Here is a 16,704-nt window from a genome sequence, read left to right on the forward strand (position 1 = left end):
AAAGGTTTCTAGTGCTGGCGTGGAAGAGACCAGTGGGCTCACCTACAGGGTCTGACTGCAGGACTTCAGTTCCGGGAGCATACTGGCCAGCAATCCCTGGATGGTCAGTGAACGTGAGCAATGACTAACTGAAAGGTCGGGGCTTCCAGTACATCCAGTACTGATCATCTTGAAAGAGAGGTCTAGCATTCTACTTCTGAAAATTGGCAGCCATGAAGTTGATCAATCGCAGGTCCCCTCTGACACATGTGGAGGAGACCATGGGCCTAGGGCTCACAGAGTGGTCTCGCTGGACAGGATACTTGGAAGTGAGATGCAGGCAGGACAACGTGTGGTTGAAAGGTTCTGGAGGAGCAAGGGATGTGGAAAGAGGAACTGGATGGAACTCTGCCAGCCCCCCACCAGACTGGCAGCAGAAGAGGCAGAAGAGGCTGAGGTAAGGTCAGCAGGTGAGAGCAGAACCAGCAATCTAGCAGTGTCAGCAGGTACCAAAGTTATGTTCAAACAGAACGGAAAAGCTGGGCCTGACTTTGTGCGGGTCCATCCTGCTTCACAAACAATTCAAGCCTGAATAAAATCTCTTCTCAGACTGAAAGAAATATGGAAGTGTGCAGAGAACCCATGAAGCACCAATTTCCTTAATGTGTCTGTCTGTTCAGCTATCTGCCAGGGCAGAGTCATGTAAAACAAAAGAGGGGGTTTAACAGGAGAGTGTCAGGTAAGGATGCGTATCAGTACTACATAATTGAGTGTTTCTTCAATATGTCAAAAATGGCACATGTATCCTTGACTTGAGTGTCTCCCCAGGTATTCTCCTTCCTTTGAGAGCCAATCTAAAGAATCCTGCATAAAGCACCTTCTGTGCTCGGTCTCTCTCAAAGCTAAAATGCCCATCTCATGGAGGAAACTCTAACTAGATCCCATGCCCTCCACCTGGCACCTGATATGCAGGCTAACACCAAACCGCAGGGGGCAGCTGGGCAAGGGGCTCACGGCCATGGAATGGATCATATAAGGCAGTGAGCCCCAGAAGAAATATAATGCAAGTTAAATTGGCAATTTAACTTTTCCTAGTGGTCACATTAAAAGAATTTTTTTTACATGAACAAATTTAGTCAAGTATTTAAATTTATAACCTTATATATCTCAAATATTGTCATTTCAATATGCAATATGTTTTTAAATGAGATTAGTTTAAACCTTTGACATGTAGGGTGCATATGTTATGCTTACAATTGGGTTCAATTTGGCTATGCTACGTTTCAATAATCAACAGCCTCACGTGACTAGCAGTCATCATTCTGAGCAGGAACAAGTCTAAAGGGATCTCTGCAAAGGACCAGAGTTCAAGTTCTCCGAGAAGATCACAAAGAAGCCAGGGTTCTTAGGGCTGGGCAAAGGGAAGACAACTTCTCTGAAGACTGTCATGAGTCAGTACTATATCGTGAATCCGTATGAAGCATCCACAGGCAGAGACCACTAGCCACGAAGAAGGCCCTGCGGTGGTCTCAGGAAACAGAGCAGCCAGCCCAGAGGCCAGCCAACCTGAAAGCCCAATGTCTAACTTTGCCGTGGTCCTGGTCCGCTTTCTTCCTTGAATCTTCCAACAGCCCTATGCGAAAAACAGCCTCTATCCCATTTTGCAGAGCAGAAAAACAGTGTGGGGTGATTTAAATTACTTACCCATTTCCACTTTCGGCAAATCAGAAAACAGCTGAAAATTGAGAGTGACCCAAACAAGTATCTACTGATATAAGGGCTCACGAATGATTTTCTGGACAGCACTCCATTTTCATACAGGGTTTGTTAGTTTACAAAATGTTTCCATGCACACGTTAGATCACACCAGGGATAGGATGGGGCTGCCCTAGCATCGAACTTTGTAGATGCCCAGTCACGGAGCAAAGAGGCCAAGTCTGCCAGTCACCTAGTGCTCTAATCAATACAGACAACATCTTTCCACTACATCATCCTGCCTTCCTTGATGGTTGACAGTTTTCTTTAAAAATAAAACATTTAATTTCAAGATGACTTTAAAAATACTTTTTGTTGTTTTCCCAAGTCAGTGGGAACCTTTAAGCATTAGCAAAATGGAACTATTCAGTGCCTTCCGCCTATCCAATCATGAGCCAAGAAATGGCCTGAATACACTCTTGGCTCCAGAAGTGCTGCTCGAAGCACCATAAGGGACCCCCTCCCTTATAATCAAATGTTTGCATACAGACGGACTGAGGGATAGACAAGGGAGAGTACGGCAGAGAGCTAAAGAAAGCACCCTCCTCATGCGGCAGCCCTGGCCAGAGGGGACTGAATGCCACGGCTGCCTGCAGGGCTGGCTCTCCGTCCATTCACCTCACGTGCCTCACGGAGGAGGCAAGCCTACCAATTTAGGATTTCTTGGAGCCTCATGACTGGCTAGAGCTCATGCGCTCCTTGGATTTTAACTGAGACAACTGTTAAATAATACTCGTGCTTATTTATAGCTAGCACACTGATTCCCAATCATTGAAAGCAGGTGGGAGGGGGACTTGCCTGCCCAAGGCCCCTAAACAGGGCTGAAAGCAGTAAGACTAAGGTCTGAAGTTGCATTTTATTACCAGAGCACTTGGCTCTCAAAGTATGGATCATATTTAGGCAAAGTGTCGGTTATAGGAAAGAGAAACCCAGCGTATTCCCACATAAATAAGGAGAAGCTTCCCCAATAACAGTAAGCACCCTCAACCTTCTTTCAAAATACGATTTCCTAAGAATTCCACAACTCCCTCTTAAGGAGCTATAAGTGTGAAGTGACAGAGACTGGAAGTTTAAAATGCATCCTGCCACACAGCCACCTACTGGCTTAGCCTGTGCCAGGAGCTGGGACACTTTAAGGGCCGTCCAGGCATCCCATTGGCAGATGTTCTAGCATCAAACAGGGCGCCCGAGCATCTTAACATCATCTTTAAAGGCTAGGGCCAGGGTAGAGGCCACCACTTTCACAGCAAGCGAACTAGTTCTCTACTTACCTTTTATTACACCTTGTCAAAGGGCACTTATATGTGAGGAAGTCAGGTAGTACCAAAACATGTACTTCATGGAAAGGATGAAAGAGTTGCTACCTAACCAGGCCTTGACTGGCCAGCCTGAGAGACTTCCAAGCACATCAGGCCACCTTTCTCATCAGGAACTCCGAGCTGAAGGTCCCATGAGTTTCTAGCCCAGAAGGGCAGTGACCTACCATTGATACATGGTTTTAATGATCTGACAGGAGCCCTGTGGCCTGCTGCCATGTGGCCATCAGCCATGCCACTATCTGGCATTCTCTGAGGACCCAGGTGCAAAAGAAAGCCAAGGCACACACTGGGAACGGGCTCCCCATGGTAGAGGTGCCAGGTCCTCAGTGCAATACAACCACATCCCATCAAGCAGAGCGCATGCACACAGAAGGGGAGGGGCCCGAGGAGGAGGAGGAGGAGGAGGAGAAGAAGAAGCAAGCAGCAGTCAAGGTGGTTCTTACTTTTCTGGCAGTGATCAGTGGTCCAGCAGCGGTAGTTGTACTCATTGTTAATGGAGGTCTTCTCACACAATGACTTCTCCTCCATCGACCCTGGGCACAGGTCCCCACACTCTTTCTGGGGCTTGTTGCCCACGATGTAGTTATTGGACACGGCATCCAGGACCAGGGACCAATCCACGGTGGACAGGTAACAGAGGTCAGCATTTTTTTCAATCCTGATGGCCCCCCGAGTAATGTTCCTGAGGTTATAAAGCCCGATATCTTTGAGGTTAGTCATCTCAAAAATGACCAAGGCATAATTGTAAAAGAGCTTCCAGCCGCGAATGACCGTGAGGTTTGGGAAGAGGTCTCCAAGGCTCTCCAGGCCAGCCACACGGAACAGCAGCAAGTACTCAGTGATGACGGTGAGCTTGGGGAAGCGGTAGCTGCGGTAGTCCTCGGCCTTGGAGATGAGCAGGATGTGCAGGAAACCCTCGATCACAGTGCAGTTCTCCAGGCGCCTCAGCTGCTGGTAGTCATTGCGGATGTCAATGCCTGGCCCGCAGACTGGGGGAGACAAGAGGGAAAAAAGTGGGACAGGTCTCAGTTAAGAGAGAGCCATTGTAAAAATTATTTTCAGACCCAAAACATGGACCATTGTCAAGAACTCTGTATTGTTATTGTTCCACCACCTGTCTTTCGGCCTGTCTCACTCTGGCGGTTTGTATGCTGTTCTGATGCTGGAAGATGCGCCTCCAGAATTTCAAACCAGCAGGACCACCCACGGTGGCCGGTGTCAGTGGCCCGTCCACAGTCAATCAGTCAAGGAGGACTTCTACCGTCTAAAATGAGCCAACGAAAGTCCACGTGATCACTACAGAATGCTCTACAATACAGTGCTGGAAGACGCGCCCCGAAGGCTGGAAGGCACAGTGACCGTAACAATGAACTTGAGTATACCAACCATTGCAGAGCATCACTTAGTGTTTATCTTACTGCATCTGAGGTCACCGTGAGTCAGAGCCAACTCCATGGCTACGAACACCAACAAACATTATCATTAAAGAATTCGCATGCCATTCAGCACTCAAGACATGGGGAACATTGCCATCCACCATGCCTACTACCATGGAGTCCACAGGTGTACAAGAACACACGCAAGGGTCAACATGGGTGTCCAGGCCTGCCGATCACACAGCAGCTGCTGCTAGGCCATCTCACATTGCTTCTGAGAGCACCAATGCCCTATGCCGGTGGCAACAACCTACCGCGGAAGCCACTCAGAAAGACATGAACTAATCACCTCTACAGTAGAGATCAGAAAAGTGGGAATGCAGAGAAAACTGTCCCAGGTTTTCTGCTACCATTTGGTAAGGCCCAGGTGGCCTGGGTTCTCCACAATCATGCATGAAGGTCAATGCATGAGCAGTGAGACATCAAGGCCAATTTGACAGCAGCGGTTTCTCCCATGTCTTCTTAGTGTGTTTTGCATAAATAGACAAAGTATTCAAACAATTTAATGTTTTATTAAACAAGATAGACATGTTTTCTGTAGAAAAATTAGACACTATGTGTATCTATAGAAAGACACTAAACACATCCGTGTTAGCATCCACCAAAGATAACCAATGTTAACACTACATAAACCCATTCATCTTTCTCCAACTGTTTTAATCCACACACGACCATGGGGGCATACACACTCTTAACAGACGAATAATAATTTTCGGCCGTGGATATACATCCGAAGCTATTTTATTTTTAACAAATTCCCGACTTTGGACATCTATGTTATCCCCAGTTTTTCACATTATAAATGATCATTCTCGCAGATGTGAAAGACTATCTTCTAACTAACTCCCTAGGAATGGAGTAGTTGGGCCAATGCATTAGCCAATTTTAAAGACTTTTCTGAAAACGGACATAATAGTGATATATTTTATTATTCAAGTCCCAGGAAACACAACATTCTTTGTTACCATATCTTCAAACTCAACCTCAAACTCACTCCCATCAAGTCAATTCTAACTAATAACTACCCTACCGGGCAAGGAGGGAGGATTCAGATATAGCCTGATCTTTCTCCTGAGGAGCAGCTGGTGGGTTCAACCTGCCTATCTCAGTAGTTCGGTGCATAGCCCCCCACACCAGTCGGGCTCCTTAGGACTTAATAGCATCCACACTCACTACTAAAGTTTTTGGGTCACAGTGAGGTTTTGCGATTAATGTGATTCGGTAATTGCTTGAACATTCCGCATGTATGGCACTAGGAGAGATGTAAAGAGGCAGCCTGATGGTGAGGGCCTGGAGGGAAGATCTTTCGTAAACAGGTGTCAGGTGAGGCAGGAAGTGGTCAGCTTTGTACAGCCACTAGTGGATTAGCAAGTCTGCTCTCTAGATGTGGGACTGAATTAAGCCAGACAGACAAGAGCTTTGTGCAGGGAGCAGACGCTATTACAGTGCTGTGTAAAGCTTTTCACATGAGTTGGATATTAAAAGTGGGTAGAATATTCCAGAGTCTAGAGACAAGGCAGTAAAAATACATAGTGAAGGAACAGTAAATCTGATGGTTTGGAGACACTAAGAAGAGTAGAAGACGGCTCCCTTCACCCACTTCTCTGCTGTCTGTCCCCCAGGGAGGAGGTTATATGTAGATCCTTGTAATCGGTTTCCCCTTTCCACCCCACATTCCCTCCACCTTCCAGACATCGCCACTCTCACCACTGGTCCTGAAGGGATCATCTGTCCTGGATTCCCCGTGTTTCCAGTTCCTATCTGTACCAGTGTACATCCTCTAGTCCAGCCAGATTTGTAAGGTAGAACTGGAATCATGATATTGGATGGAGAGGAAGCATTCACAAAGTAGAGGAAAATTGTATGTTTCATCGTTGCTACACTACACCCTGACTGGCTTGTCTCCTCCCCACAGCCTTTCTGCAAGAGGATGTCCAAATTCTCACAGATGGGCCCTGGTTCTCCACTCCGCACTCCCCTTCATTCCCAATGCTATGACTTTTTTTTTTTTTTTGTCTTTGATGCCTGATACCTGAGCCCTTCGACACTTTGTGATCTCACAGGCTGAGACGTCGGATGGTAAGATATGACAAAATAATAATCATGTATAAATTATCAAGGGTTCATGGGTAAGGGGTGAGCCGGGAGGGAGGGGAAAATGAGGATCTGATACCAAGGGCTCAAGTAGAAAGCCAATGTTTTGAGAATGATGATGGCAACAAATGTACAAATGTGCTTGACACAATGGATGGATGGAGGGATTGTGATGGGTTGTACGAGCCCCCACTAAAATGATTTTTAAAAGCAGAGTTGAAGAGAAGAGTGTGCTAGAAGCTAAATCCTAGGGGCTCATGCCTGTCTAGCTCAGAGATGAGGAATGGGACCCAATGAAGGCTCTCAAGTGGGAGAGAAGCCCACACTGGTCCTTCACAGGGGTGGGTGGGGGTGGGCGGGGATTTACCTGCACGGCAAGTCCAGGACAGCGTAAAGTGGAGGAGCATACAGGAGAAAGAGAGTCTTGCTGGAGGTTATGGCACTGGAGGAGAGCGGGGCAGGAGTGGTAATGGGAGTGTGACCCGATAATTCCAGGACCGAGGAGTGGGAAAAAGCTATAATGTGAAACTTCATTTAGCCAAATGCCTCATTTGCCGATGAGAAACACAGTTCCTGAGACAGAACATGGGAGAAACCAGGGCTCACAGGACGCCCACATGCCAGACAGAGCTGTGCCAGAAGCACTCAATGGGTCACTTTGTTCAGCCTCGGAGGTGCCCTCAACAATCAGCTAGGTCGTGCCATTGCCATTTTGAAGGTGAGAACAGAGATTTGGAGAATCAAAGCATTCGTATACAGCCATGCACCACAGACACCAATTCCCACAACGCAAGGCTGCCAACAGTCCTAGCTTCTGACCCACTATGAGTGGGCGAGCGTCTGTACTCAGCATGGCATCTCATCTGACCCTCCGTTCCTGCCATCTCCTCCTTCTCTAGGCTGCCACTCCTTGAGCAATACTGCTGGAGGCTGTCCTCAGCCTGCTCCTCTCTCTGTGACCTCACCCAGACTCGTGAGTCCCTGTGCTACCCGCACTCTGGATGCTTCTCAAATGCATGTCATTGACCCAGATCCTCTGAACTCTGGCGCGGTGTATCCCTCTGCCAAGTCTGGTGAAGTGCCTAATAACACGTTTCCTTCCCCCAAACTTCTTCCTCCTAAGCTGTCCGATCTTGGTAAACGGCACGCCCGTTCTCGGAATTGCATATGCCAACAACTGAAGTCATTCTCAATTCTCATTCCACACACATGCAAGGCAGAAACAATCCCTCATGGATGCGGCTCCCATGCTTTGCTCTTCCCACAATCACACCCTTGCTCCCTACCCAGTCCCCTTCCTTCCCAGTATGCACACTCGCCGGGGCCCTGTGCTGCCTTTCTCCCCACTCGGCTCTCTCACCAGCATGTCAGGCCCCGCAGGACAGAGGACTCTTTTCATGGAGTTCAGCACCATCAATGAGAGGGCTTCAAAAATTGTGGAAATTATTCAGTATTTTTAAATTCCATTTTTCCATAAACTTTGTAAAGCTCCCTTGCACTACCAGTCCCTACTTTCCAAAAGTTCCCTTGCGGACAAGTTGTTTTCACCAAAGACCTCTATTAGTATTTGTTTCCTGTAACTGAAAGAACTCGGTAGAGGACTTGCACGCTTACAATATCTGGCCCACAGTGGGCCAGTGATCAGTGTGTGTGTGAGAGCCGGGCGGTGCGGGCAGCCCACCCCGCTCCTTTCCCAGGAACTACACTCAGCATCTCACGATCAAGGTACCCCGATTTTGAACTGTGTCGGTAAACACTATTATGTTAGTGCTATTTTAAGTTTTATGTCTTGTTTGGTGTGATTTGGTAGGTATGGGAGGGTCTGGGAATGTTAAATTTCCCCCATAAAAATGAATGAAACTTACTTCTTGGGTTTTCACCACTTTAGCTTACAAAGTATTTCATGAGAAATGCTCTACTTTCAGATAACAAAGAAAACCTGTATCTTCAGCTTACTATACTGGGGGGGGGGTCTGTGGGATGCTGAAGGTCTGCCCCCCAGTATTTCGAATACCACCAAGATCATGGTGGGAGGCTTCCTGGTTAAGACAGACTAGAATGAAAGGTCTGGCCATCTATTGCTAACAATAGCCTTCTGGACCACAATAGAGCAATGCCCACTCTACTTTCTTTGAACAGGTCATCAGGAGGGGCCAATCTCCAGAGGAGGCCATCATGTTTGGTGAAGTAGTGGGCGATGAGGGCGAGGGAGAGGCTGGGAGCGGGTGAAAGATTGTCTCAGCAGGCGAAGTCCTGGCAATCCTCAGGGTGAGGCGGGGTCTGCTAACCTTGCATTCTGACCAATGGGGTCACCGTGAGTCAGCAGGTAGCTACTGACTTACGCTCTTCCCGTCTACCCAGTCCTAAAAGAGTCCTTGGCACATGCACCTGTATATCAGTGAATTTCACCCCAGCTGTCTGTCCACATTACTCCAAATCTCATCCATGATCTGTCATCGCTAGCTAACTTCAGCATCAGCCTTCCCAAGACCCAATCTCTGAGTCCACCCATGGCTTCGACGCCAAAATTATCTTTATAATGTACTCATGGAACAAATCAGATCTCTTTTCCTGGAGTTGTGCGGTATGGGCTGCGGCGGAGAGCGCACCCATTGGTTCTCTAGGGCACCCAAGATAAAGCCCAGTCTGGTCTCCAGACTACAAGGCGTTTTGGGGGAGCTTGTTCCTACTTCATCTCATTCATCTCCCACCGCTGCTTCTCCGTGCTGAGCACATGAAGGCACTTACATCTGACACACCCACAACTTTACTCTCCTACCCTCTTCCAAGAGGGCCGCTCCTTTACATGGCCACCTCACAGTCATCATTCTCCTCAGCCCAGTCTCAGCATAGATGCCACCGCCTCAGACACTTGTCACTGGTCTTCACTTAACAAGCATGGTGTTCATCTCCAGGAACCGGTCTCTTCTGGGACCATGTCCAAAGCGTATGAGATGACGTCTCACCATCCTCAGGTGTTTGTTTTTAATCATTTTATTGAGGGCTCTCACAACTCTTATAACAATCCATAAATCAACTGTATCAATCACATTTGTGCCTAAGTTGCCATCATCATTTTCAAAGCATTTTCCTTCTACCTGAGCCTTTAGTATCAGCTCCTTTTCCCCCACCCTTGATAAACGAGGACTGTTATTTTCATCTTACACCATCTGCTGTCTCCCTTCATCCACGTTTCTGTTGTTCATCTCCCGGGGGGGGGGGGGGGGGTGTTATATGTTGATCATTGCGATTGGTTCCCCCTTTCTCCCCTCACCTTCCCCCTACCCTCATGGTATTGCTACTCCCATTACTGTTCTTGAGGGGTTTATCTGTCATGGATTTCATGTGTCGAGAGTTCTTATCTTTACCGATGTACATGTTCTGGTCCAGCCAGATTGATAAGGTAGAACAAGGTCATGATAGTAGGCAGTGGCGGTGGGGAGGGGGGCGGGAGGTGGAGCATGAAAGAACTAGAGGAATGTTGCATGTTTCGTAAGTGCTATACTGCATCCTGGCTGACTCATTCCTTCTTTGTGACTCTTCTAAGAGGGGATGTCCAATTATCTACAGATGGGCTTTGGGTCTCCAACCCTCCTTGTTGGCATCAATACTATTGTTTGCTTTGGGCCTTCTAATGTCTGATACCTGCTCCCATCGACACCTCATGATCACTCAGGCTGGTTTGCTTCTTCCACGTGGGCTGCTGGATGGCTACTTGTTTAACTTCAAGTCTGTAAGACCCCAGACTCTATGTCTTCTAACAGCCAGCATCCTCACTTCTAAGGAGCACTCTGGTCGCATTTGCAGACATTTATTTCTACACACATTCTCCAAGACATTTATTTGTCTTACTGGCAGTCTTTGCCAATATGATCATTCCAATACAACTGTCTAAATTTCACATGGATATGAAGTGATTGGAAATAATGTGGTTTGAGTCAGGCACACCTGAATCTTCCATATGACATCTTTGCTCTTCAACACTCTGAAGAAGTCTTGTGCAGATTTGCCTAATGCCACACAGCATTGGATTTACTGACTGATGCTGCCATGCACATTGCTTGTGGATCCAAGCAAGGCAAAAGCTCGGACGACTTTAAATCTTTTCTTCGTGTGTCATGATGTTACCTATTGATTTGGCTATGAGGATTTTTCTCTTATTTAAATTAATACATATTAAAGATTGGAGTCCTTGATCTTCATCAGCAATTGCTTCAAGTCCTCCTCATTTTCAGCAAGGTTTTGTCATCTGAAGCTCTTGGGTTCTCAGTAACCCTCCCTCTACCCCTGATGCCCCCTTCTTCTTTACAGAGTCCGGTTTGTGATTATTTGCTCAGTCTAAAGATTAACTAAAGTAAAAGAATATAATTCTAACATACAATTTCTTGACTTCATTTTTTTAAACCATTTTATTGGGGGCTCATCCAACTCTTATCACAATCCATACATCCATCCATTGTGTCAAGCATATTTGTACATTTGTTGCCATCATCATTCTCAACAAATTTACTTTCTGCTTGAGCCTTTGGTATCAAGTCATTTTTTCCCTCCCTCCCTACCTCCCTCCTTCATGAACTCTTGATAATTTATGAATTAGTCATATCTTACACTGTCTGACATCTCCCTTCACCCACTTTTCTGCTGTCCAATCCCCAGGGAGGAGGTTATATGTAGATCCTTGTAATCAGTTCCCCCTCTCTACCCCACCCTCCCTCCATCCTTCTGGTATCACCACTCTCACCACTGGTCCTGAAGGGATCTCTGTCCTGGATTCCCTCTGGTTCCAGTTCCCATCTCTACCAATGAACATCCTCTGGTCTAGCCAGATTTGTAAGGTAGAACTGGGATCATGATAGTGGTGGTGGTGGTAGTGGGGGAAGCATTTAGGAACTAGAGGAAAGTTGTGTTTCATCATTACACTGCACCCTGACTGGCTCGTCTCTTCCCTGAAACTCTCCTGTAAGGGGATGTCTAGTTGCCTACAGATTGGTCTTGGGTCCTCAATCTGATTTGATTTTTTGTTCTTTGATGCCTGATACCTGATCCCTTCAACACCTTGTGATCACACAGGTTGGTGTGCTTCTTCCATGTGGGCTTTGTTGCTTCTGAGCTAGACTGCTACTTGTTTACCTTCAAGTCTTTAAGACCCTACATGCTATATCTTTTGATAGTTGGGTACCAACAGCTTTTTTCACCACATCTGCTTATGCACCCACTTTGTCTTCAGCGATCGTGTTGGGAAGGTAAGCATCACAGAATGCCAGTTTAATAGAACAAAGTATTCTTGTATTGAGGGAGTACTTGAGTAGAGTGCCAATGTCCATCTGCTACCTCAATACTAAAACCTATAAATATATGCACATAGATCTACTTCCCCATCCTCATATATAAATAATATTTTCATATGTGCATGCTTTTATTTAGACGTCTATAAATTCCCTTTGTATCCTAGCTCTTTCCTCTATTTCCTTTGACTTTCCCCTTGTCCCACTATCATGCTCAGTCTTCATTTGGGTTTCAGTACTTCCTCTCAGTTACATTGCCCTTGATTATGCCTTACCAGGCCTCTGACACCCTCCTCACCACTGATTTGGATCACTTGTTGTTCCCTTACCTCTGGGTTTGTAAACACCACCTCCTTTTCCCACACTTCCCCCTCTCCTATGTCCCCCAGAACTGTTCATCCTGTTGTTTTCTCCTCCAGATTGTGCATCCAGCCTATCTTATTTAGACCGACCTGCAGAGATAACATGCACAAAAACAAGACAGAGCAAACCAAGCAATGAAAGAAAACAACAAACAAAAGCCAATGACAAAAAAACAAAAAGCCTGTAATTAGTTCAAGGACTGTTTGTTGGCCTTTAGGAGTGTTTTCCAGTCAAGTCTGATGGGGTGCCGTACCCTGGCCCCCAAGTCTATTATTGGTATTCTCTGGGGACTTTGTTGCACTGTTCCCTCGCTGTTCTGTTGCATGCCCTTAGTGTTTTGCATCGGTGTGGTGGGATCAGATCTGGCGCGATTCCCACACTGTGTCTCCAGTGTTGTCCCCTATAGGGCCATGGGTCAGTGAGGGATGCCGTGTCTCATAGTGGGGCCAGCCATGTAGTCTTCTGTGTGGATTGGCTGCTCTGAGCAGAAACAACATCCTCAAAGCTTGGTGGGTCAGGATGTGCTCCACTCTCTGTTTCTCTCCCTTCATTTGCTCCCATGTGCTCTGATCAGACATGTCCCTCTCCCTGAGTTGCAGCTTCAGTGCTGTCCTCTGAAATAAATTCTCCTGGGGGGAGGGGCAGGTGTCCACGTAGTTTAGATTGGGGTTTCTTGACTTTCAACCTTGCAATATCCCCCTGTTCTGTTCAAATGCCTGCTTCTTTGTGCATGTACAGGTTCCACATGAACACAATGATGTGCTCAAGAATTCTCATTTTTCTCAATATTATCCATAGTTTGTATGATCCACATCATCAAATGCCTTCACATAGTCAATAAAACACAGACATATTTCTGGTATTTTCTGCTTTCATCAGCAATGATATCCTGCATGCCACAGCTTCTGAATCTGACTTGAATTCCTGTCCGTGCACTGATGCAACCATTGCTGGACAATCTTCAGCAAAATTTCACTTGCATGTGATATTAATGACACTGTTGAATAATTTTGGGTGGGTCACTTTTCTTTAGAACGGGCAAAAATACGGATCTCTTTCAGTTAGTTGACCAGGAAGCTGTCTTCCAAACTTTTTAGCATAAAAATTGTGTTTCCAGTGCTTCATCAGCTTTTTAAGCCTGTCGATTGGTAGTCCTTCAGTTCCTAGAGACCTGTTTTTGGCTAATGCCTTCAGTGCACCTTGGACTCCTGCTGAAACCTGCTCAGCTTCATAGCAGCATACAGCCTCCATTGACCACCAGGTGACGGCTGCATTGGTCAGGAATCAAACCCAGAGTTTCTACATGGAAGGTGGTAAGTCTACCGCCCAGTACTGGAGAGGTACTCAATCATTACTGCTCTAGTTGACTATAGGACAGTGTAGTACGTACCCTGTGGGCTTCCAAGACTTTACCTCGTTAAGGGAGTAGAAAGCCACAGCAGCTGGTGGTTTGAACTGCTGGCCCTTTGGTTATACAGCCCAGTGTTTAACCTACTATGCCACCAGGGCTCCAATACATAAAGAGAGTGAAATGCTGCTTTCACCGTTTCCATGAAATGATATCAAAATAGTCACCTACGGAATTCAAGTGTCTTCAATGTAATGGAGCTATATGATAAACCATCTTAGATCGTACTTGGAAATAAAATATGCCAGGCAGCATTGTCAACAGAACTGCAGGCCTGCGGTGCATGGTTATCATCTGTAGTTGATGCTGCAGGAGGACAAGGTTTAACAGAGCCTGTGGGCTTTACCAAAGGAGCCCTTGTTTCTCTGCCACTGCCCACCATTGGGGGTCTCTACACCTCTTAAAACAGAGCTCACGGAACTGACAACTTCATACAGCCAAAGTTCTCTCTAGTCCCTACCGGTCACGGATGTTCTATGAAAGACAACATGGTTTAAGAGGTTAGGTAAGGATCATGTGCAGCTAAATTCTGCGCTACGGGCTAGGCCATCTACCTCACCAGCGAGAGGCAAATGAAACCACGGAAGCTCTGGACAGATTCTGGGGATAAGAGGGACCGGCGAGTCCCTAGCTGAGGAAGGTCAGGGGACTCCCCTGGACAGGCTGTCTCTGAGGGTGCACAGGAGAGTTCAGGGAGTGCCACAGGCAGAGGGAAGAGCCCGCACCTGGGAGGCAGCTGAGCAGAGGCACAGACAAGGTGAACCCCAGGGGTACAACGTGTTTGGCCAGGAGAGGAGCAAGAGCGAGCAGGGTTAGCTGCATGAAAGCAGACTGAGACAAATGCTCAGGAAGCCGACATTATTTTCCCGACACGAGGCTGTTCCCAAACCTGTGTGGGCATGCACTGGAATCAGCTAGAGGGCATCTTCAACCAGAAGGCTGCTGGCACCCACACTGTACTAGACACTGCCCCTGTACTAGAAAAGAAATCTCCAACTCCCTTCATTTGTCACTACCATCCCAACCCACCCACTCACCGACATTTGCAGCATGCTGCAGTTAAAGCCTGTGTGCTTGTATTTCTTAATTTGGCCTTTGCTCTGCCAGCAAACCCTAAGGAACTCATTAGGTACAATACCAAAAGCAAAGCACAGACGAAAAACATGGGAGAATCTCCTGAGTCCCCACCCCCACCCCCGGCTATGAAATTTGGGGCCCTTTCCCCTCATCCTGGGCTCTCCACACACAGCAGAGGGGGTGTGGGTTTCTTCCTGTGCTGTAACTAACCAGAAAAATCACTAACTGCCATCAAGGTGGTTTTGACTCACTGCAACTTGATAGAGCAGAATAGAGCTGTCCATGCAGGTTTCTGAGACAGTAACTCCTTATGGGAGTAGAAAGCCTCCTCTTTCTCTCTCAGAGCAGCTGGTGGTTTTGAACTGATAACCTCGCAGTTAGCAGCCCAACGTGTAACCACTATGCCACCAGAGCTCCTTTACTAACCAGAAAGAGACAATGTTTTGATAACAAATACTACAGATACTCCAGTTTGTGATAGTAGACCTTTTTGTGTAAGTATAAACAGATACAATTCATGGGAAGCCTTTATCTTCAAGTATCAATGAAAGTGTGTTTACATTGTGTTATGTATATTTATATTTCACCCAGATAGCAATCTGAGCCACTTAACACCTTTAATATCTCAGGACAACCATGATTGTGGAAGGAATTCCTTATAATGAGGGCTCTGAAAATAAAAATTTTTAATTCAGCATAATTTTCAGCTTTGCACATGTCCTGAAGTAAAACCCAATTTCTATTTCACATAGAAACATAACCTAAACTTTGATACATGCACAAAATATAGTCCCCAAAATTAGAATCAGAGAATTGAGTGTTACAACATAACAAAGAATGTTCAAAGATGGGTTAAGACGTTGGTGCCTATATCCTGCCATGCCAATAAAAATTGAAACTTGGCCAGGAAGTTAAGTCTTAAGGGGACACATGGAGTCTGTCACCTCCATCTTAAACATCTGTAAGGCAAACTCATGGGCCAGGACAAAACCCTGTCCACTCTAACAGAGTGGCAATAATTTTGTTCATGGTCTCTCTTAAAAAAAAAATGAAAGACCTTCACTCACTCTGAGGGGTCACGAAATTCCTTTCTAATCTGAAAATAACCAAAAGTCTAATATTTCCCATCGTTGCTATTGGCTGCTATTGGAGACTCAGTCCACATTGGGTCAGTCCAGTGTGATTCACAGGCTTTTCGCTGGCAGGTCTCCAGAAGCAGCTCGCCAGGCTTTTCTTCCGTGCGCATCTTCACCGGACCACGCTGCTGAGAGCTGTGCGGCAGACCCATACTCAAGTGTCCACTAGCAGACGGTAGTGGCTGCATGTGACGTCCATGGTTAGGAATTCAACCCAGGGCTCCCGCCGAGAGGTGAGAATTGCACCATGGAACCCCGGCTGCCCACGAGTCTCACTCTCCATGCTGTGGTTTTTGTAGAGCCCTGCCTTGTAAGAGACTAATTGTTTCCGATGATTTGCATTCAAGACAGATGGTTGAGTACCCTCCGAGCAGTATCCCACAGCAGGGCTTCACCTTGGGGCAAGAAGTCCCCGGCAGTGGCCGCTGTATGTCGTCAAATACCACGGTCCCTACTCCAGAGGCCTGCTGCAGTACCCAGAAGTCTTTCGAACCTCAAGACTGGCACATATGCAGCAGAGAATGAATGATCCTGTGGGCTGTACACCAGGGGAGGCCTGGATGTGAGGGTGGTTAGAATGGGTCAGGGTGATAAGGCAAGATTCACACGGACAAGGGAAATGGAATCATTCTGCCCTATCCCTAGCTCATAATTTTTGTTTTAATTTTCTCCTCAAAACAAGGCAAGTGTCCTAAAATAGAAATCGGCCCTGTTCTTGCTGTTCCTGCGCTGGCTTGGGTCTGTCTGCCTTACAATGTTCCAATTTCCTGTGGTGACCTTTATTTACTCCGTCAATTAGCTGGCTAGCTCTCTCCCTCAAGCTGGTAGACAGCAGACAAACGCCCTCCCTCG

At 46.7% G+C, this 16,704-nt stretch overlaps 1 protein-coding gene across 1 annotated transcript in view; it reads right to left on the bottom strand.

The window, feature by feature from the left end:
* The window catches only part of IGF1R (insulin like growth factor 1 receptor), a 308,352-nt gene that overhangs the window by 244,198 nt on the left and 47,450 nt on the right, over window positions 1-16,704 (bottom strand). Inside the window, exon 3 of the mRNA XM_075557892.1 lies at window positions 3,497-4,042. Within this exon, the coding sequence (XP_075414007.1) occupies window positions 3,497-4,042 (546 nt within the window). The remainder of the gene's footprint in view (window positions 1-3,496; window positions 4,043-16,704) is intronic.

Source organism: Tenrec ecaudatus, chromosome 9 (assembly GCF_050624435.1).
Source record: "Tenrec ecaudatus isolate mTenEca1 chromosome 9, mTenEca1.hap1, whole genome shotgun sequence".
Classification (NCBI taxonomy): domain Eukaryota; kingdom Metazoa; phylum Chordata; class Mammalia; order Afrosoricida; family Tenrecidae; genus Tenrec; species Tenrec ecaudatus.